General features: G+C 40.5%; 1 protein-coding gene across 2 annotated transcripts in view; it reads right to left on the reverse strand.

Moving 5' to 3' along the window:
• The window catches only part of SLCO5A1 (solute carrier organic anion transporter family member 5A1), a 154,655-nt gene that overhangs the window by 15,853 nt on the left and 116,630 nt on the right, over positions 1-22,172 (reverse strand). For both annotated transcript variants that reach the window (XM_032296297.1, XM_032296298.1), the window contains one exon: positions 15,074-15,272. In XM_032296297.1, coding sequence (XP_032152188.1) covers positions 15,074-15,272 — 199 coding nt within the window. The remainder of the gene's footprint in view (positions 1-15,073; positions 15,273-22,172) is intronic.

Genomic DNA, 22,172 nt, shown 5'->3' on the forward strand with positions numbered 1-22,172 from the left:
AGAGGTTATGCCGATTTGTTTATATCTGGGTTACAAAATGTAATACTTAGCAGAAAGAAAATTTGCTTATACTTTATATCCCCTTGATACTCCTGAAATGAAGTAAAACAAATGTTGTTTGTGTCTCCAAATAGAGCCAAAAAAAGATGAACTCATGTACTGACATCTAGAAATGAACTCTAAACCTATTAATAAAAGTAGCTAGGATCATTCAAAAACATGTATATCTATGATCTTTCAAACAAACTTCTTTTCCCTCTAATTCTCAGAAACTTCTGTGAAAATTACTGATATCTACAATAAATGATTTTGAATGGTGCCAAAATATTTAAACAATGGAGAACAAAACTTAAGCAGATTAAGCTGCCCCTGAGACACAAGCAAGGAGATGAATGGTTTGAATGATATAATTGGAGAATTTAGGACGGACCTGGCCAGAAATGCAAGTCACCTGGGAGGGCTGGTCTACTGTCTAAAGACACCGTGTTGTCCTGTGGTAAAATCAGGTGTGGTGAAGAGGAAGCGGACTTGTGCCAGTGGCAAAGGTCTGAATTAACAAACTGTATTCATTTAATTTCTATAGTCTGAATATGATGGGGCAATAAAGCTATACTCAAAGAAGACACTTTAGGGAAAAATTTTGGAGCTGGGTGGGACTGAGTGAATCATCCTGTCCAACAGTCTCTGCCAAGAGCAAAAAACTGAGAAAATGCTTCCTGGTCATTTGGTAGCTCAAGAAATCACCCCTGGAAAGATTTAAGCTCAGTAGCTCAAGTCACAAAACCAGATAATATAATAGATTTTGTTTTAAGTCCAAAAAGATTGAAATTGATAAATGAAAGAAGTAGACAGTAAAGCTGGAACTACTAAGCAATGTATCAGCACATAGTGCTGGTTATAAAGTCTTCACACAGACATCACATTTAACTCCATTCAAAACAATTATTTGAAGAAAAGGCAGAGTGGGGGGCAATAACTCACATTACACGATGCATTTATGTAACGCATCACTTAACCAGTTTTCACGGTCAATGCCAGCTCTTTCGGGTCCAAAATGATTAGGACACACCTGTGTGAAGTACAGTCTGGCAGCCACAGATAGGAAGCAAAAACATATTTCCTAATTAAAACTGGAGGGAAATTGTGGGCGCTGGGAATGTAATTACGTGAGTTGGAAATGGGCCAGGATTTTGCTAGAGCTCTTAGGATCTTTCAAAATGAAAACTCATCAGATTTTTAAGACTGAAGTTTCTTTTTTATTTTATAGAGGTTAGAATACCTAACGTGAAATCTATCTTCTTAACCAAGTTTTAAGTGTACAATCCAGTATTGTCGACTGTAGACATAATGTTGGACCGCAGATCCCTAGAGCTTATTTATCTTGCTTGACCAAAACGGTATTGGCTCCCGATTAGTAACAGCCCATATCCCAATCCCCCATTCTAACCCTCCGAGTCTATAAATTTGACTCTTCTAGATACCACATGTAAGTGAAATCTGTGACCAGCTTTTTTCGCTCAGCATGATGTCCTCAAGGTCCATCCACGTCAATGTCCATGTTGTCGCATATTGCAGAATTTCCTTCTTTTTTCGGGCTGAATAGTGTTCCATTGTATGTATATAGTCATGTGTCACTTAATGACAGGGAGACATTCTGAGAAATGCATCATCAGATTATTTCGCCGCTGTGCAAACATCATAGAATGCACTTACACAAGCTTAAGTGGTCTAGCCCACTACACTCCTAGGCTATATGGTATAGACTATTTTTCCCAGGCTAAAAACCTCTACAGCATGTTCGTGTACTGAACACTGTAGGCAATTATAACACAATGGCAAGGAGTTGTGTGTCTAAACATAGGAAAGGTACAGGAAAAATAAAGTATAAAAAATAAAAAATGACACACCTGTATAGGGCGCTTATCACAAATGGAGCCTGCAGGACTGGAAGTTGCAGTGGGTGAGTCAGTGAGTGAGTGGTGAGTGAATGGGAAGGCCAAGGACATGGCTGTGCACTGCTGTCGACTGCATAAACACTGCACACTTAGGCTACGCTCAATTATTAAAAACCACTGTTAAAAAAAAACCCCGCTGTTCTTTCTTCAATAATAAATTAACCTTAGCTTATTATCAGCTTTTACTTTATTAACTTTGTAATTATTTTTTAGCTGTTAGACTATGTTGTAATAGCACTTAGCTTAAAGCACACATTGTACTGCGGTACAAAAGTATTTTTTCTTTATATTCTTATTCTATAAACAGTTTTCTCTTTTAACTTGTTAAACTTTTTGTTAAAAACTATGACACAAACACACACATTAACCTACACCTACGCAACGCCAAGATCAGCAGTATCGCTGTCTTCCACCTCCACATCTTGTCCCAAGGTCTTCAGGAGCTGTAACATGCATGGAGCTGTCACCTTCTAAGACAACAATGCTGTCTTCCAGAATACCTCCTGAAGGACCTGCCTGAGGCTGTTTTCCAGGTGACTTTTTAATAGGTAGAAAGAGTGTGTACTCACATAATGATTAAAAGTATAGTATAGTAAATGCATAAACCAATAACACAGTTGTTTATTATCAAGTACTATGTACTCTACACAATTGTATGTGCAGTAGCATTGTAGGACTGCCAGCACAGTAGGATTTTTTTACATCACTACAAACTTGTGAGCAACGCATTGCACTTTGACCTTATGACTACAACATCATTAGGCAATGGAATGTTTCAGCTCCATTACAATCTTATGGGATGACCATTGTATATGTGGCCCATCATTGACTGAAACATCGTTATGTGATGCATGATCATACATTTTCTTTGTCCATTCACCTGTCTATAGACATTTAAGTTGTTTCTATATTTTGGCTATCAAATCTGAATTTTCTTAGAAAACCACTAATAACACATCAGGTTCATACTACAAAAGACCATGATTCCATTTTGGCTCCACAGGAAAAGCTTATTCTCCCAAAACATCCCAACTCCATCCCAGGTACTTAGGTGATTCATAAGTACTTGATGCTAATCAAAGATAGGTCAGTCATTAAGTCCTTTTAATGTTAGAAAATTCACCATGCCAGTAAACCTGGAGCCCCTCACATAAACTTTAATGAATGGAACTGGCTTGTATAGTAGCTTTCTTTGTTGTTTTCTTTTTTCTTCTGTCAGAATAGTTTAATAATCAAAAGTATGCAGTGTTGCATCCAGAATCAAAGAAACCTGATTTCAAACCCTGGCTCAGCCATTTTCTAGTGTGACTTCAAGCAAGTTACTTAACCTCTCTGAGACTTTCTCCTCACTAATAAAGAGAAAAATATCCTTAAATATTTATTTATCAACTGCTTGCTATTTGTGTGTTTTATCCCATTTTATCCTTCCTTTAATCTAAGAGATGAGTACTATTATTGATCATGTTAATGTTGAGGAAATTGAAGCATAGAAAGCCTAAAGAATTGGCCAAATATTTTATTCAATCCTCACATCAATCCAACTAGATAGATGCTATCTCTAGTCTCACCTTAAAGATGTGGAAACCAAGCCCAGGAAAGCCAAATAAGTTGCCTATATACAGACAGCCAGTATGTGGCAAGGCTAAGGTGAAAATCTAGACTGGCTGATGTGAGAGCCACAGAGCAAATGCGGTAGGCATGCAGAACAAGTAGCATGATGCCTGTCACTCAGCTGCTTTGAAATACCAGAAAACTGTGCAATACCGAGAAGTAGATACATCCCCAATAGTTCATTCAGCAAGAAGGTGGTGTGTGCATGCAAGTGCATACCTCTATAAAACACACAATTTAAAACAGCACCTCAGTGTGGTGTTCAGAAAGAACACAAACTCTGATAGAAATCATCTAGATCTGATTCGGCTCCACTCCTTATTAACTGATGAGTTTGGACAAATCACTTAATTTCTGAGCCTCAGGTTCTTTCACTAAAATATAGATAATAATATGAACAGTAGAGGGATGTTGTAAGCATAAGACTTGTGTAAGTGCCAATCACACTGAATCAAACATGTAGCTAACAAAGACTCCTCTCTTCGCTGCCACTCCCTTCATCTTTCTCTTTATTGACTTCAAAGGGAAAAAAAGCCACATGCAAGTCATAAAATCATGCAGAACAAGAAACTAGGCAGGCCAACCCATACTGTTGAGCAGGTTGTACACTGCACAAAGGCACCCAGCTAAGGGAACAAAGATAAAATGTAGCTCACACCCTGCTTGGAGAAAGGATTCCATTTTTGTTCACACAAAGGTATCTGCTACTCTAAAAGTGGCATGCCTACTCAGCTGCAGCACCCAGTGGTGTTTTCATTCATTCATTCTAGACTATATTAGTAGAACTTGGGGAACCTGACAAATTCTCCATAGAAACTGGGTTCTTCTTTTGCTACAATGTATAAACTTCTTTTAAAGTCAGACTGCAAATATTTAAACAATTGGGTCCTTGAAGCAGCTTCCAGCACTCTTAATCAGGTTACTTTTTCTAGATTGAATACAACTAAGTGAGAAAAGATGTACCATAATTCATGGATTAGATCATAAAGATGTAAATTTATGTCAATTTCATAAGAGTTGCAGCTTCACTATATGAGTAACATCCCTGAGCAGAGACAGGTGCCACACATTCATTCATCTATTAAAGAAGAAAACGGAGTTGCTTTGCATGATCTAGAAGGGAAGGGAGTAGAGATAAGAAACTACCTTTTTTCAACATATGTAAAGTGCTAGATTCTGTGCTAGGAAATATGCGAACCTTCCCCATATCATCCTTGTAAGGCTGGTTGCTTTGCCGGGAGTTTCTTTGCCGGGAGTTTGGACGCGCCCATCTCCCTCCCGCTTGAAAATTGCATTATCAGAATATGCCCATCATCTAGTTTGCCTTGGAAATCCCCTCTGCACTCGGCACCTAGCCCGCCTTGGAAATCCCCTCTGCACTTGGCACCTAGCCCGCCTTGGAAATCCCCTCTGCACTCAGCCCTTAGCCCGCTCACCGGAAATCCCACCCACCTACCAATAGCAGCTCACCCCGTCCACATCCTGTTTCTCCAAATCCAATCAAACGCCTTCACTCCCTATAAAACCCCACTCCTGCGAGGAGTCCTGCGCGACTTCCTTGGCCCCTCTCCCCAGGGCTACAGAACCTCACCCGGGAGCTGAATAAATTAGTATCTAATTTTCGTGTGCTGGCCTCAAGTTTCCTCGTTTTTAACTCGGCAATAAACCTACAGAGAATAAACTTTACAATCCTCATTATCCAAACTACAAATATTTGGTTAAAATATTCAAACAATTTAAACTAAAGGTTGCCAGGTATAGTGGCTCACATCTGTAATCCCAGCACTTTGGGATGCCAAGGCCAGCAGATCATCTGAGGTCAGGAGTTCAAGACCAGACTGGCCAACTTGGTGAAACCTCATTTCTACTTAAAAAAAAAAAAAAATTAGCTGGGCATGATGGCAGGTGCTTGTAATCCCAGCCACTCGGGAGGCCGAGGCAGGGAAAATTGCTTGAACCCAGGGGGCAGAGGTTGAAGTGAGCCGAGATTGTGCCACTGTACTTTAGCCTGGGTGACAGAGCAAGATTCTGTCTTAAATAAATAAACTAAAGGATGAGGATAAGAGAAGGAGACACTGACTTTTACTTTTACCCTTCTGCACTATTTTAATATTTTCAACCAAATGTATTTGCAAATTATGCTTGTAACCAGGAGAGATGAACTTTAATTATGCTCGCAACCGGGAAAGATTGACATTATCACCAATTTTATATATGAGAAAACCAAGATTCAACAATATTATGTAATTTTTTTGCTGGGTCACACAGCTAGAAAATGATAGAGCCAGTACTTGCCTTTGAAAACAATACTGTGTTAGACAAATCAGTTTGAGGAGATAGAAGAAAGAAGTTCAGAAAGTTCATTCTTGATAACTTCATCTGTCGCTAACATTGGCTACTAGGTTGTCGGCTAAGAAAAACAAGGCCAGGATAAGATAAAGGACTTGAAGAAATGGGTTTAAAAATAAAAACAGAGCCACTGTCACAGGCATGAGAAAGGAAGCTGACTGGGATGAAGTAAATGGGTTGCTCAGCAAAGATGAGGGCCTGCTAAGATTGGAACTCATAAATTTGTAATGGAGCCAATCAGCACAATTATATAATTTTTCCCAGTGCTGCTGGGCAAGCCCAGCAGCAGTTCATTCAGGCTGGAAGAGGGAGGCGTGGTATTAAGCCAGGGCTTTAAGAGTCTTGAGGAAACTTGCTGTTTAAAAGCAGGTAAGACGTGGACTGTGCCTTGCATTCCTTTCTGAGAACACACTTGAAATAAAAGCAGAGTAAGATTAAAAGGAAAGCGTGGCACCAAACTTCACAAAAATGGCAAGTAGACAGGCATGGGTTTACGTGAAACAGGCAGAGGCCGCCTTGGAGAAAGAGGAGCCAGCCTGCCCACTGGAATCTCCACGGATTCAAAGCTCAAAGTCAGCAGATGTGACAAAGCCAAACATGAGACGTGGAGGGAAAACTGTGGGACTTCCTGGAGATCTAGGGAAGAGAAAACACTATCAGTGAGCCCTTCCAGTCTCAGTTATCCGTTCCCTCCAATCTCCAATTTAGAGCCCAGAAATTCATCAGGAAGTGCCTCTCTAAGGAAACTGGAAGAAATTTTAAAAGCGGAACTTCTACTCTAGATGTTAACAACTCTTAATAAAATCCCCTCATTCTGGTATTTGAGGTATAGGGAGAGGAAAGACATCATCTGAGAGAAGCTAGGCTGAGTGTTGTCCGCTGCAAAGCCCAGAATAAACAAACAGAAGAACTGGTTCCTTGAAACCAAATGATAAATGCAAGGCATAAAAACAAAGTTAAAAAAATTCTAATTATATGTGCAGAGAGATCTGAGAAGACACTACTCCATAAAACAACACCAGAGTACTAAGGAAAGGGAATGCTCAGAATACAGCAAATAAAAAAAATCCTTATAATAAAAAATGTACGTAAAGATAGAAAACAAGGTTTAAAAAATAAAATAAATAAATAAATATATATATATATGGAGGTTGCAGTGAGCCAAGATCATCCCACTACACTCCAGCCTGGGTGACAGAGAAAGATTCTGTCTCAAAAAAAAAAAAATTATATATATATACGTATATATACATGTGTGTATATATATATGTATATATGTGTGTGTGTGCATATATATACACATATATATGTGTGTGTGTGCATCTATATACACATATATATATGTGTATATATATATGTGTGTGTGTGTATATATATATACATATATAATATATATATATATATATATATATAGAGAGAGAGAGAGAGAGAGATCTACAAACTGTGCCCAAGGAGCTCATATTTCAGACGAGGGACAAAAGCAAAGCATATTGTTAAATGAGATAATTTCAGATCATGTTAAGTGTCATGAGGAAACGAAGGAGAAATAATGTGATCAAGAGTGGGGGGACAGTAGGTTCCCCTAGACTTGGCAGAGAGGGAAAGCCTCTCTGAGAAGGTGGCATTGGGATCATAAGAAGGGTCCAGCCATGACAAAATCTGAGGGTAAAGTATTCCTTATGAAATTTCACAACACCTTGAAAAAAAGTATCCTAAAAACTTCCAAATAAAGTTAGCCAGGGAAATGAGAACTAGGGCTGAAATTACATTTCTTATCAGCAACAGAAAATGCTAGATGGCAAATAAAACAATGGTTTCCAAGTCCCCAGAAAGATACTTATTTTTTATTTTTACTTGTTTGTTTGCTTAAATTTATTTTTTAAGCTTACTTGAGGTTCAGGGGTACATGTGCAAGTTTGTTACCTAGGTCAATTGTGTCAAGAGGGTTTGGTGGACAGATTTTTCGTCACTCAGGTAATCAGCGCAGTACTCAATGGGCAGTTTTTCAATCCTTCCCTCCTCCCACCCTCCGGTATAGGCCCCACTGTCTGTTGCTCCCATCTTTGTGTTCATGTGTACTCAATGTTTAGCTTCCACTTATAAGTGAGAACATGCAGTATTTGGTTTTCTGTTCCTGTGTTAGCTTGCTTAGGATAATGGCCACCAGCTCCATCCATGTTGCTGCATAGGACATGATCTCATTCTTTTTATGGCTGCATGATATTCCATGTTGTGTAGGTACCACATTTTCTTTATGTAGTCTCTCATTGATGGGTGTTTAGATTGAATCCACGTGTTTGCTATTGTGACTAATGCTGTGAATAATGCTGTGATGCATGTGTCTTTATGGTAGACTTTACGGTAGAATGATTCATATTCCTTTGGATACAAAATCAATAATAGGATTGCTGGGTTGAATGGCAATTCTGTTTTAAGCTCTTTGAGAAACCATCAAACTGCTTTCCACAATGGCTAAACTAATTTACACTTCCAACAGCAGTGTATAAGAATTTCCTTCACTCCACAACGTTGTCAGCATCTTTTATTTTATTACTTTTTAATAATAGCCATTCTGACTGATGTGAGATGGTATCTCACTGTGGTTTTGATTTGCATTTCTCTAGTGACTAGTGATGTTGAGCATTTTTTCATATGCTTGCTAGCTGTGTGTATGTCTTCTTTTGAAAAGTGCCTGCTCATGTCCTTTACTCACTTTTTAATGGCGCTGATAATGTTTTAACCTAGAATTTTATGGCTGCTTAAACTACCACTTCAATGTGAAAGAACAAAGATGTTTTAATATATTCACAAGCTCAGCAAGTTTTTCCTCCCATGTACCCTTTCTAAGGAAGTTATCTGAGTTTTTTTTCTGGCAAAATGAAGAGTTACCAAATAAACAAACAAAAACTAGTGGATACAACTGAGGAAACTTCTGAAAGGAGGTCCTAGGATGTAAGTTACGTCAACAGAGCAAGCAGTCCACAGTGAAGCAGGAAGATGGAGTTCGGGGAAAGAGGAAGATTCAGTAAAACAGACGACATGATTGAGAACTTAGAAAAACATATGGGCATGATCAAGGCAAGTAGCAAGAGAAAGCAAAGGCCCTTAGACCGTGAAGACAGTGACACAAAAAAGATACAGTCCAACTTTGACACAACTTGAAGCAAATTCCCATCCCCTCTCTACTTAGGTAACTGCTCCTTCCCTCATATTCCCTGTTTTCCGGAGAAAATGAACCAAAGGCTCTGGCTTAAGAGCACCACACATAAAGGAGAAGTTCGGTGAGATGCTAGAATGATGACAGGGAAATAGGTAAAAGCCTGCAAAATAATCAGTGAAGACCTAGGCCCAAAATAATCAGTGAGAACTTAGGCCTATTCCCCAACTCTCACTTCTAGGCTGCCAGCAGTGAGGCTTACACTCCTGTAGCCTTCCCCAGCAGGGCCCCATTAGGAGAGAAAGGAGCATCTGTCTCTTGAGGAATGGAAGCACCTCAGAGATAAGCTCGGGTTCTGGTACTGCAGCACCCAGATGAAAGCTCCAGCTGTATCCACCTCCCGCAGCAAGACCCAGCAGATGACAAGCCCTGCCCTCACACACACAGCAACTACTCAACTTTTTAAGTTCTCATTCTTTAATACCAAAAGCAAGTTAAGGATCACCAGAAATTTGAACAGAGCTGCTAACACAATCAAGACAGCAAAATAAACAGAAAGTAGGCACTCATAGGACACAGAGACAAACGGGGAAAGAAAAGGAACTCTAAATAATGTTGGAAAAGTAAGAGAAAATATTCCACTCATAAATCAAGATGGCTAGAAACAAGGAACAATCTGAAATCAAGCAGGAACTTTCTAAATTAAAAAATATGATAGGCTGGGTGTGATGGCTCATGCCTATAATCCCAGCGCTTTGGGAGGCAAACGTGGGCATACTGCTTGAGCTCAGGAGTTCAAGACCAGCCTGGGTAATATAGAGAGACTCCATCTCTATAAAAAATTATCCCCGTGTGGTGGTGGACACCTGTTGTCCCAGCTATTCAGGTGGATGAGATGGGAGGATCACTTGAGTCCAGGAGGCAGAGATTGCAGTGAGCCATGATCGTGCCACTGCACTCCAGCCTGGGTGACAGAGCAAGACTATGTTTCAAAAAAATAAAAATGATGGCCAAAATAAAGAATTCAACAGAGGACTTAGAAGATAAAATGCAAAAAAAAATTTTTTTTAAGTAGAACAAAAAAGGGCACGTGAAACAGGTAATAAATAATAAGGAAAGGAAGATATGAGAGTAATTTGGCTGTGACACCTGCCACCACATTGATGTCAGGGTTGATTTGGCTGATCTGGCTGGATAGATGGGTGTCCCCTGCCTCCCTCTGTGCTCCACGCACAACCCCCTGAAGCTGCACACTTGGTCAAAGAGAACAACCTTCCCTGATAGAGAAAGATTATTATTTGGTCAAAGGCATACAAAAAGTTTCTGGTATCTCCAAACAAGAATAAGAAAAGAAGAGATCAATGAAGGAGACAAAGAGAAAAAAATGGCAAGGAGAAAACGGAAATTAAAGTTTAAAAACAGACCTGAAGTATATAGTCTTCAGTCAGAAAGAAATCATCATGTGCCTAGGAAAAAATTAAAATAATCCATCTCAAAACACATCATGGTAAAATTCTGGAATACTAGTAATAAAAAGAAGCTCCCAGGAAGGAAAAATACATCACATACAAAGCATTGGGAAAAAGAAAAGCCAGACTTCCAACAAGAGCATTAGAAATTAGATGACAATGGGGTAAAAACTTCAAAGTTCTGAGTAAAAATGACTCATTCAAAATTTCAGCCAACTTGGCAATCAAATGTAACAGTGTGTATGTGTATATATATATATATTTATATGTAATATTTATCAATATATATAATAAAAAGTCTCCCAAAAGAACAAAGTTACAGCCTATACAGACTTTTTGTAGGTACTGGAGGATGTACTCCATCAAAAGGAGGGAGTAAATCAAAAAAGAGGGCTCCACAGAGTCTAAAAAACAAAGGATCAATACAGAAAGAGGCAAAGGGATTCTCAGGATGTCAACAGGGCAGCCGGCCCAGAAACGCCGCGTCCAGACGACAGTAGGGGACTGAGGGCCTTGCACAGATGACTGCAAGGAGTGGAAATGGAACCAGGAGCTCATCAAATAGCTGGAAGGTCATGTTGAGATAGTTTTTGAGCTCTCAAAAGGTGTAGGAAGCTAGATGCAGATTCAAAGAAAACAAAGTAAATGAAAATAAGGCAATTATTAATTCCAGGAAAATCAATGTTACACAAATGAGGAGATCTAATCATGATACTGTAATCCAAAAATAAAATTCTAAGGCCCCCCAACCATCTGAATACTTCCTCCTTAGCTAGGGCTCTTTTAAAACGTAACCTGAAAAACTAGTTCAGACCAGGATGGGAAGTGGGGGTCAGACATGCCTCATTAGACCTCTCAGACAGTAGCATCAACACGGACTTTAAGTCTGATAAGAAACATTTTACAGCCTATTCCCTTTAAAGCCTGCTACCTGAAGGCTTCCTCTGCAAATAAGAACTTGGGTCTCCACAGTCCTTTATCTTAACCCAGACATTCCTTTCTATGGATCCCAGGTCTTTAGAGAAACTCAACCAGTTGTCAACCAGGAAATCTTTTAATTTACCTATAAGCTGGACGCCCCTGCTTCAAGTTGTCCCTCCTTTCTGAACCAAACCAATGTACTTCTTAAATGTATTCGATTAAATCTCATGTCTCCCTAAAATGTGTAAAACCGAGCTGCACCCGACCACCTTGGGCACACGTTCTCAGGACATCCTGAGTGAGGGCTGTGTCCCAGACTATGGTCATTCACATTTGGCTCAGAATAAATCTCTTCAAATATTTTACAGTTTGGCTCTTTTCATCGACAATACGCATGTCATAAATACCACATGAAAGTACCAGAAAAGGATTTGACAACAATTTGTAAAGAGAAAGTTAAGCTCCTCATTTGCCAAGCTAGGAAGTCACAAATAATACCTTAGTTCAGATAATTTATATAATATTTCTGAAAAATACAGAGACACATCCAGAAGAAATAGCTAAAAAGAATTTAAAAGTATTGCCCCTGCAAATCAGAGTTAGCTATAAGACTGCTGGGTTTTTGCTATGAACTTTTAATTCCATTTGTGTTTTCTATTTTTAAGAAAAATAATTTGATAGAAATAGAAATTATTCTTATTAGTGATGACTAGTGACCACAGCTAGCCTTCAGTGCCTCACACTGAGCTGAGAACTTTACATGTGTTACACACATAACCCTTGCCCACAACCTTCTAAGGTGATTGCTGCTAACACCACCCCAATTTACAGAAGTAATATTGAGGTTTAGTGCTAAGCCACCAGCCAAGCAGAGTCAAGATCCGAATTCAAATTCAACTGCAGAACCTGAGCTCTTATGCTATACTGCTTTTCCATTTTTAAAGATTTTATTGTTTAGACCATCCTCTTAGGCACTATCAAGAAGCCACATACCCAGTACATGCATCTTACACACACACATACACACCAACATCTTCTGGTGGAAAAATAACTCCCAGGACAAGAGATGGCACAGTATTCTGTAATCTAAATAAACTCTGATTTGCTATTCCTTCTCCTCACCCCCGAAACATTCTAAATTGGCTAGATGAAATCAAAGCTTTTGTTATTCAAATGCAAAGTGGAACATTTTATGACATAAAACCCCACTGAGAAACAAAAGGAAACAGAAGTGTTCCTTGGCACCAAGCACCAAAACTTGGACAATGAAGCTCTGTTAAATGAGCAGATCCTAACAAAACTACATGTAGTTAAGAAGTAAAGGTTGGCTGGGCACAGTGGCTCACTCCTGGAATCCCAGTGCTTTGGGAGGTGGAGGCGGAAGGATCACTTGAGCCCAGGAGTTTGAGATCAGCCTGGGCAACAAAGTGAGACCTTGTCTCTATAAAAAATTAGCCAGGCACGGTGGTGCATGCCTGTAGACCCTCCCTACTCAGGAGGATGAGGGTAGAGGATTATTCAAACCTGGGAAGTTGAGGCTGCAGTGAGCCATGAGTGAACCATTGCGCTCCAACCTGGGGGACAGAGAGAGACTCTCTCAAAAAAAAAAAAAAAGTTAAGGTTTTCATAACTCTCAAAGAAGAGCTTTCCACCTTCTTTTGGTGAGGCTGTGGGGAAAACGGCACTCACATCCATTGCTGGTGAGGGCAAAAATTGGTACAACACCTGTGGAGATAATTTGGTACTATTTATTCAATCTCACTTCTGGAAATTTGTCCTGCACATACAAAGCACACAAGAGAAGTGATAAATGCCTTGGAATTATTTATTGCAGCATTGCTTTTAATAACTAAAAATTAACTGGGCATGGTGCCATCGGCCTATAATGCCAGCTACTTGGGAGGCAGAGGCAGGAGGCTCACTTGTGACCAGAAGTTCGAGACCAGCCTGGGCAACATAGTGAGACCATGTCAATAAATAAATAAATAAAATTAAAGATTAGGAACAACCCAAAGGTGAGCAGGTTAAATACAAAGTGGAATATAATGGAATGCTATGCAGTGGTTAAAAGCAGTGCTTATGGGCACAGACGCTGTAGCCAAATTAAGAGGATTCATGGGTTAACATATGTAAAGCATTTAGGAGAGTGCTCAGCGTGCAATACAGCCAGTGTAAGAGGTGGTTATGCTTCAGATTATTACTACCAGGGTGGAAAAATCTCCAAGCTATATTGTTCCATTTGTTTAAAGCTCAGCAAAGCATGTATGAATGCTCTATTTTAGATACAAAAGAGGGACAACTGAAAATACATACCCACAGCATCTTATATAAAGAAGCCTTGGAAGGATATGCAAAAAATAAATTAAAGGGGTTACCTGTTTCATCTTCGGTCGGAGGAATGGGAAGAGCTAGGTGGATGGAGGACTTGGGTAAGGGCAAGAGGTTTCATCGTACCTTGTATTTTCACTGAATTTTATGTTTTTGAGCTACAGAAACACATTCCCTATTGAAAACATTACAATAAAAACTGAACAATTTTCATTAATCCAATAAGCATTTCATCCTCATCCGCTGTAATCAAAATGCTATGGAAGTCCCTCTGTGAGGGTCAGAAGGGACAGAGAGGAAGGCGAGACCCTGGCTTCTGCCCTGCAGGAGTGTGTCCTCCACTTGGAGAGGCAGAGCATGCCAAGCACACACAGGGAAGACAGTTTGGAGTGACAGGTACGAGTCTGACTGCGGATGCACAAACACCACAGGGCTTGCGCTTCCATCATGCAGATATGAGGCGGCTCTTAAGAGGTACTTACCCTTAAGAGGGAGGGTAAGTTGTGGGAGGGGAGTATCACACACTGGGGTCTGTTGGGGGATTTAGGGGGAGGGACAGCAGTGGGTGGGGAGGTTGGGGACAGATAACATGGGGAGAAATGCCAGATATAGGTGACGGGGGGATGGAGGCAGCAAACCACATTGCCATATATGCACATGTGCCCCAGAACCTAAAACACAATTTTAAAAATTTTTTCTAAAAAAAAGCTTATAAATATTTCTTAGCGAAATGCATATAATAGCAATATGATACACTTCATCAACCCAAATTTCTTATTCCAGAATCAAACTCCGTTCCCGCTAAAGAAAGGCCTCAAGTCCTTATGCGAAATAAAATGTAATCTCTAGATACAAGGTTCTGGAATTCTCACAAAAAGTTGGTATTCTTAGGCAGACCTGATTTCTATGACTATTTTTAGAGCACACCAAAAAGCTAAGGTATAAAAATTATTAGTATTATTATTATGCACCTTTGTAAGTAGGAGACATTTGTTTATATAATTTGCATACAGGGAACATTCATATCTGCAATAGGTAATAATTAATGATAAAACAAATCAAAATAGGGTGTAAAAATACTGATAGCAATCCCAGATGTTTTGATATTTTATTACTGTTATTGCAGATGTCTCAAAATCGCATTTACACCCATCACCACTTTGAAATAATGGTAGTTATCAGATCCACCAATAAATCTTATTACTTAGTATGTTATTAAAGAAGCAAATAAGGTACCATATATTTTTGGTAACTATTAAAAAAAAAAACAAAGAGGTACTTACCCTGTTGTATAAGGGATGTTGATGCCCCCTAGATTAATGCTTTCACATCCAACAATAAATAGGGTTGAAAAACACAGTAAAGACACACCACTGCAGATCATTGCTAGTTTTGCAGATTCTCTGGCACCAAGTTTCAATTTTTTAATAATGTAGCCTCCGAGAACAATACCAACACCAGCACTGGGGACGATAATAACCCCTGGGGAGAAGAGAAGGAGAGAGTTAATTTGCACTCGTGTATATTGTTATTCATCTTATCTATTCTGTCTCTTGCTCACAGTACTAGGGTAAAGAATCAAAAACCACTATAATCAATACATCTTCATTGTGTGTGATTTTATAAGATAATTTTCAACACATATAATCAGCAAAGAACTCCCATCCAGATTTCAATAAAATCTTTTACACAGCAAGAAAATAAAGACAAGCAACCCATTAGAAAAGTGAGTAAAACTTCGACAAGTTCTTCACCAAAGACAAAATCCAGACAAACAATAAATATGTGAAAGAGGCTCAACCTCATTACACAGAAGGAAATACAGATGAGGCACCTAACACATCGAAATGATACTCAGGTGACAGACACCCTAAATACCCATTACACATTCTATGCATGTCACAGAATTTCCCATGTACCTCATAAATATGTATGAATATAATGTATAAAATAATTTTTTTAATGTAAAACCCACAGTGAAATACACTACACACCAATCATGTTGGTAACAACTGTACAGTCTGACAATACCACAGGTTAAAAATGTAGCACATTAAGAACTCTCAACACATTGGCAGGATGTAAATCACAACACTCACTTTGAAAAACAGTGTGGCATTATCTGGTAGTTGAAGATATACACGCCCTGTGACAATCAGTTCCATTCCTGGATCTATACCCTGAAGACACTTGTGCACATGGGTAAAAGATAGGGACAAGATATTTGAAACATCATAATAGTAAAAAACTGGAAGTAAACCAAATGTCCATTAATAGATTTATCATATACAGTATATCCATATAAAGGAGTGCTTCTATACACTTATTAAATGGAAAGAAAGGTAGCTACACACAACTTTGTATGATGAATCATACAAAGACAATGTTGAACACAAGGAACCAAATGCAACAGAATGCACATGACCTGACTACACTGGTATGAAGTTCAAGAACTTGTAAAACTAAACAGCATTGTCTGGGAATGTACACACAGATGGTACAACTGCGAAGAAAACCCAGCAGTAATTAACATAAAAGCCAAGATAGTAGAGGGATGCACAGTATCAGGAAAGGATACAGGAGGTTCCTCTGGTGCTGAAAAATACTTCATGCCATGACCTGGGTAATAGTTACTGCTGTGGTCTGAATGTTTGTGTCCTCAAAAATTCACACGATGAAATCCTAATCACCAAGGTGATCAGGAGGTGGAGCCTTTGGAAGGCAATTAGGTCACAAGAATGGGAGGCCTCATAAATAAGATTCGTGTCCTTATAAAAGAGGACTGAAAGAGCTACCTCGCCTTTCCATGTGAAGTTACATGGTGGGAGGTTACATGTGAGAAGACAGCCTTCTGTAAGAAACTGGGCACTCCTTCAGCACATACTGAATTTGCCAGGGCCTTGTTATTGGACTTCCCAACCTCCAGAACTGTGAGAAATAAATTTATGTTGTTTATAATCCACCCAGTGGATGGTAATTTTGTTACAACCACCTGCATGAACTAAGACAGTTACACAGTGTTCACTTTATAATTATCTCTAAATTGTGTTTAATGTACTTCTGGGTATGTTATTTTTTCACCGTAAAGAATAAAGCAATTGGCTAAGCACAGCGGCTGGCGCCTGTAATCCCAGCATTTTGGGAGGCCAAGGCTGGCGGATCAGGTGAGGTCAGGAGCTGGAGACCAGCCAGGCCAACGTGCAAAACCCCATCTTTACTAAAAACACAAAAATTAGCCAAGGGTGGTAGCACATTCCTGTAATCCCAGCTACTCAGGAGCCTGTGACAGGAGAATCCCTTGATTGAACCCTGGAGGCAGAGGTTGCAGTAAACCAAGATGGCACCACTACACTCCAGCCTGGGCCACAGAGTAAGACTCCATCTCAAAAACATAAAATAAAATAAAGAAATCATCATGATGCCTGCCCCCAAGAACCTTACAATCTAAAAGAGAAACAAACTACTTAATAGGGAATAGAATGAAATAAAATAATTACATGAAGTGCAGGAAGAGTCTTCCCTGGATGAAATCCAAGAAGGCCTCACACAAGTGGCAGTATTTGAGTTGACTCTCAATAGATGAGATAGAATATGCCCAATGAACCAGCACAGACAAAGTCCCACACAAAGAAAGTATCTGCACAAAGAAAATACATGCACAGAGGCATGAGATAACAAAGCTGAGGATTCAACACAATCCAAAATATTGAGTATGAAAAGCAAGCAGCTGGGAGGTGGAAAGACCTGGAGAAGAGAGAGAGGGAAAAAGGAGACCATGAAAGAAGCTTAGATTGTAGCTCTGACAAAGGAGGCCGCTGAAGAATTCTGAGCTGTGATTGAAAGGATGGAAGCTGTGTATTACAAAGATCGTCTCTGAAGTGAGATGCAAGACAGCTTAGATGGGGTCAAAACTCGACTCAGAGAAATGGTCAGGAGGATGACTGCAAAGGTCCTTGTGAGCCACAGTAGGGCCCTACAAAGATGGCCCAATAAATTAGATAAGACAGGGAGACAGGAAGGATGCCTGCATGACACCAGATGGTGGGAAAAATTTGGAATATGAGGAGGAAATGTGTGTGCAGAGCAGCTCAATGGCCACCACTCTAGACTTGTTGATGGTGAAGGACCTGAGGAACAATCAGGTGGAAATGCTCAGCCGGGCGCGGTGGCTCATGCCTGTAATCCCAGCACTTTGGGAGGCCGAGGGGACAGATCATTTGAGGTCAGGAGTTCCAGACCAGCCTGACCAACATGGTGAAACCCTGTCTCGGGGCTTGGTGGTGCATGCCTGTAATCTCAGCTACTCAGAAGGCTGAGGCAGGAGAATTGCTTGATCCCAAAAGGCAAGGTTGCAGTGAGCTGAGATCGCACCCTTGTATGCCAGCCTGGGTGAAAGAGCAAGACTCCATCTCAAAAAAAAGAGAAGAAAAAAGAAAAGGAAAGAAAACCAAGAAACCTAGGAGAGAGTTTCAAGGAGAAAATGACAACATTATCAAGTGCCTTAGAGAAGTCCGGTAAGAAAGACTGAAGTGAGACAATGTGTCACTGGACCTCTGACAAGAGCAGTTTTAAGAGTGTCATGCAGGAGTAGTCAGTCACAAGGACCTAGAGTTTGGGAATCCAGACAGCCCTTTCTAGAACTTTGCATGTAAAAGGGATATGAGTCTCGAATTAGGCTGGGGCCAAGGTAGGGCTGGGGTTTAGAGGGTTTTATCTGTTTCCTAGGATGCAGAGAGGACTTAAGCATATTTATATACTGAGGAAAATAAACTAAAAAGGAAATGAATGGTTGAATGTGGAGGGGAAAGTTTAGGGAATGGCAATGCAAGACCTTGAGAAGTCAGGATAATATAGAATTAACAGCACAGATAATCAACTTGGCCCTTAGTAGAGAGAGAGAGAGAGACTCCTTCATCTGGGCTAGAACAGAGGTTAAATCCATGGGTGAGTAGTAGCATTACAGTGTTAGTTTTTCTGTTATGTTTTCCCATTATTTTGTAAACATAATGTAGTACATGCTGTAACAAAACATTTGAAAAACATAGAAAAGTAGGAAGAAAAACACAGAAAAGTAAGAAGGAAAACAGAAAAATAGGAAGGAACAAAAATCCACTGATTGCATTCTGGCGTATTTCATTGCAGACGCTTTTCGTCTGAGAATTCATAACATGCTGGAGATTCATTTTTTTATAGCTTTGATTTTTTTTTTCTGTACAATTGAAAATAAAACCAACTCTTAGAAGGAAGAGATATTGAGAACTTTAAATGTGGCCAAGGGTTGGAAAAACCATGGTGGGAAAGTGAAATCAGAACTACACAGGTCCAGACGATATTGGACACCAGAAGTTTGCAGCTGCATTCGCGTGCACGGTTGCATGCTCCGGCATGTTCAGCAACCCACAAAGAGGAGCAGAGGAAGACAGGGAGCTTAACTGAAAGCCAGTTTTGCCTGGCACCCAGTGTTCATCCTGTAATCCTCACCAGCGTCCTGTGAAATCGGCAATGGCTTTTTTTTTTTTTTTTTTTTTTTTTTTCTGAGACAGAGTTTCACCCTTGTTGCCCAGGCTGGAGTGCAGTGGTGCGATCTTTGCTCACTGCAACCTCTGCCTCCCAGGTTCAGGTGATTCTCCTTCCTCAGCCTCTGAAGTAGCTAGGATTAAAGGCGCTGGCCACCATGCCCCGCTAATTTTTGTATTCTTAGTAGAGATGGGGTTTCACCATATTGGCCAGGCTGTTCTCAAACTCCTGACCTCAGGTGATCCACCCACCTCGGCCTACCAAAGTGCTGCGATTACAGTAGTGAGCCTGGCTGGCAATGGCCCTTTTACAGATGAGGAGATTGAAGGCTCAGGAAAGTGGCCTGCTTATATTTATAATGCACAGCACAAAAGGGAGAGTTTGGATGGAAACTGACATTTTCGTTCCCAGCCCCACACTGGGCCCACATTATCACAGCTGCCTCTTACACCCAACCACTCCGTGAAATCTCACCCAGAGCTCTGGAGTGAGATGAGCTGGTGAGGGAAAGTACCCTCCTCACCAAGAAAACGTATACATACTATCAATGTGATTAATTTGCCTTTAGAATGAAAATGTTTTATTCATAAAATTTCCATTTCAACTGAGCAATTATGGAGCGGCAGATACCGTACTAGACCCTCAGGATAACAACAAATCTCCATGCTGGCAGCTGAGTCATGATTAAAAAGCAGCAGAATTTATTTGCCTATGCATCCTAATTAGCATTAGGCCCTCAAAAACAGAACATTTGTCATCAGTAAATATGAGGGTACATCAAACAGAGTGAAAACCCATGGAAATGTTCTTCTGCGCCTCCATCATTTCCATCTCACTGCACTATCAAGATAGAAAGATCTGACCACTCATTACGCGAATATGGACATTGCTCGGATCCCCGGTCAGAGAATGATGTAAAGTTTGCTTTGGGGAATCATACGCATCTTGGGAAGAGCAGTGGGGATGGGGTCAGACAGTTAGAGCCTTCTCTCTGCCCGCCCCCACCCCCAAAGCCCCTGGCTCCAAGTACAGCAGCTGTAGTAGTAGTTCTGGGTGAGCTTATGGAGGGGCTGGTAGTCAGTTTCTCTACCCACCACCCTGCCTGCCCATTCCCTGTTGGGGCTGGAAAAAATTAATATAAAAGATGGGACATGGATGAACCTGGATACCATCATTCTCAGCAAACTGACACAGGAGCAGAAAATCAAACACCGCATGTTCTCACTCATAGGTGGGTGCTGAACAATGAGAACACATGGACACAGGGAGGGGAGCATCACACACTGGGGTCTGTTGGGGGGAAATAGGAGAGGGACGGTGGGGGGTGGGGAGTTGGGGAGAGATGGCATGGGGAAAAATGCCAGATATAGGTGAAGGGGAGGAAGGCAGCAAATCACACTGCCATGTGTGTACCTATGCAACAATCTAGCATGTTCTTCACATGTACCCCAAAACCTAAAATGCAATTAAAAAAAGGAAAAAAAAAAAAAAGATGGGTTCTCCCGGCAGAAGTTACTTTGTCTGTTGTCTCCCGCTAGCTCTGTTTTCTGAGCTCAAATTCCCGTCCCTGGTTGGTGCCCTCCTTCCCTTCACTCTGTCCCCAGACCCCAGAGAGTCAGCCTGCTGCACCTCTCACCCCTGCACCCCTCACCTCTCTGTGCCTCTGCCCCTGACCCTGCCGGGTTCCCAGACTCGGAAGGACCCCGGAGTTCCTGCTTTCCGCGCCCTCTAATGGCCAAGACCTGGGGAGCGTGGGGGAGAAGCAGGTGGGGAAAAGGCCATCAATGGATGGATGGATGCCCAAGGACACCTCGGTATGTTCAATGGGGAGGGCGAGGGGGACAGAACGGGGAAGATGGGAATGCCTGCACCAAGCCCAGGCAACCGAGGCCCAAGGTGCCAGCCGTAGAGGAGAGAGCCCAATGCAATTCCAGTTGTTCAAGAGACAGATCCGGGTAAGAGTATGGGCTCCGTAGCCAGATCCCCTGAGTTCAAATCTCAGCTCAGCCACTTAAAAGCTGCATGTCTTTAGGCAAGTTACTGAAAATTTCCAGGCCTCAGATTTTCTCCTCTTTGAAATGTGGATTATAATAGTATCTTCTTCCTAGGGTTGTTAGGATTAAATGAATTAAGACCTGTGAAAGGCTTAGAACAGTGTCTGATCCATAGCATACAATCAACAAATGCTGGCCATCATCATCATCATTTTAACAAGCATGAACTTCATTATCTGCCTCATATTATGAGTTTAACTCAGCACACATATGTCAGAATTATAATTAGGCAACTTCCCAAATGCTATTTAATCTATAGAACTGAATTTAAGCATGTTCTTGAAATACACAAACCTTTGATATTTACTTACCATGTGTTCTTAACACATAAACCTCTCTTAGATATTTAGCAGCGTGTCTTTTATCTGAATCTAAAGAACTCACTGCAACATTAAGTGCTGACAATGCAGAAGATTCTGCTTTGCTCGTAAAGGATCTGGGAATATCTTGCTGCTTTCCAGCTGGAAATCTGTTGTCTACTTATTTATCCAAGCAAATAGACATTAATTGTCCTACTTCCTTTCTTTCTCTGTCAAGCACTATTATGCCGCAACATTAGATTTTGACATTTTTATTCTGGGTCCCAATATTGCTTGCCTTTTGTGGCTGCATGAAGTCGAAAGGTCTTTATGAAAAATAATATTTATTTAATTACCAAATATAAAAGCTAATGGCTGAATTTTTCCTCTTTGGCTCCAATTTTTGCCAATTTGTATATTGTAAATAGACACAGAAAATACATATAAGCTTAAAGCATGATTTGGAGCACAGGAAAATGAACCAAAGAAGAGGAGAACAAAGTTAGGCAACC

This window comes from Sapajus apella, unplaced genomic scaffold (genome assembly GCF_009761245.1).
Source record: "Sapajus apella isolate SASKATOON/1434 unplaced genomic scaffold, GSC_monkey_1.0 scaffold35, whole genome shotgun sequence".
Classification (NCBI taxonomy): domain Eukaryota; kingdom Metazoa; phylum Chordata; class Mammalia; order Primates; family Cebidae; genus Sapajus; species Sapajus apella.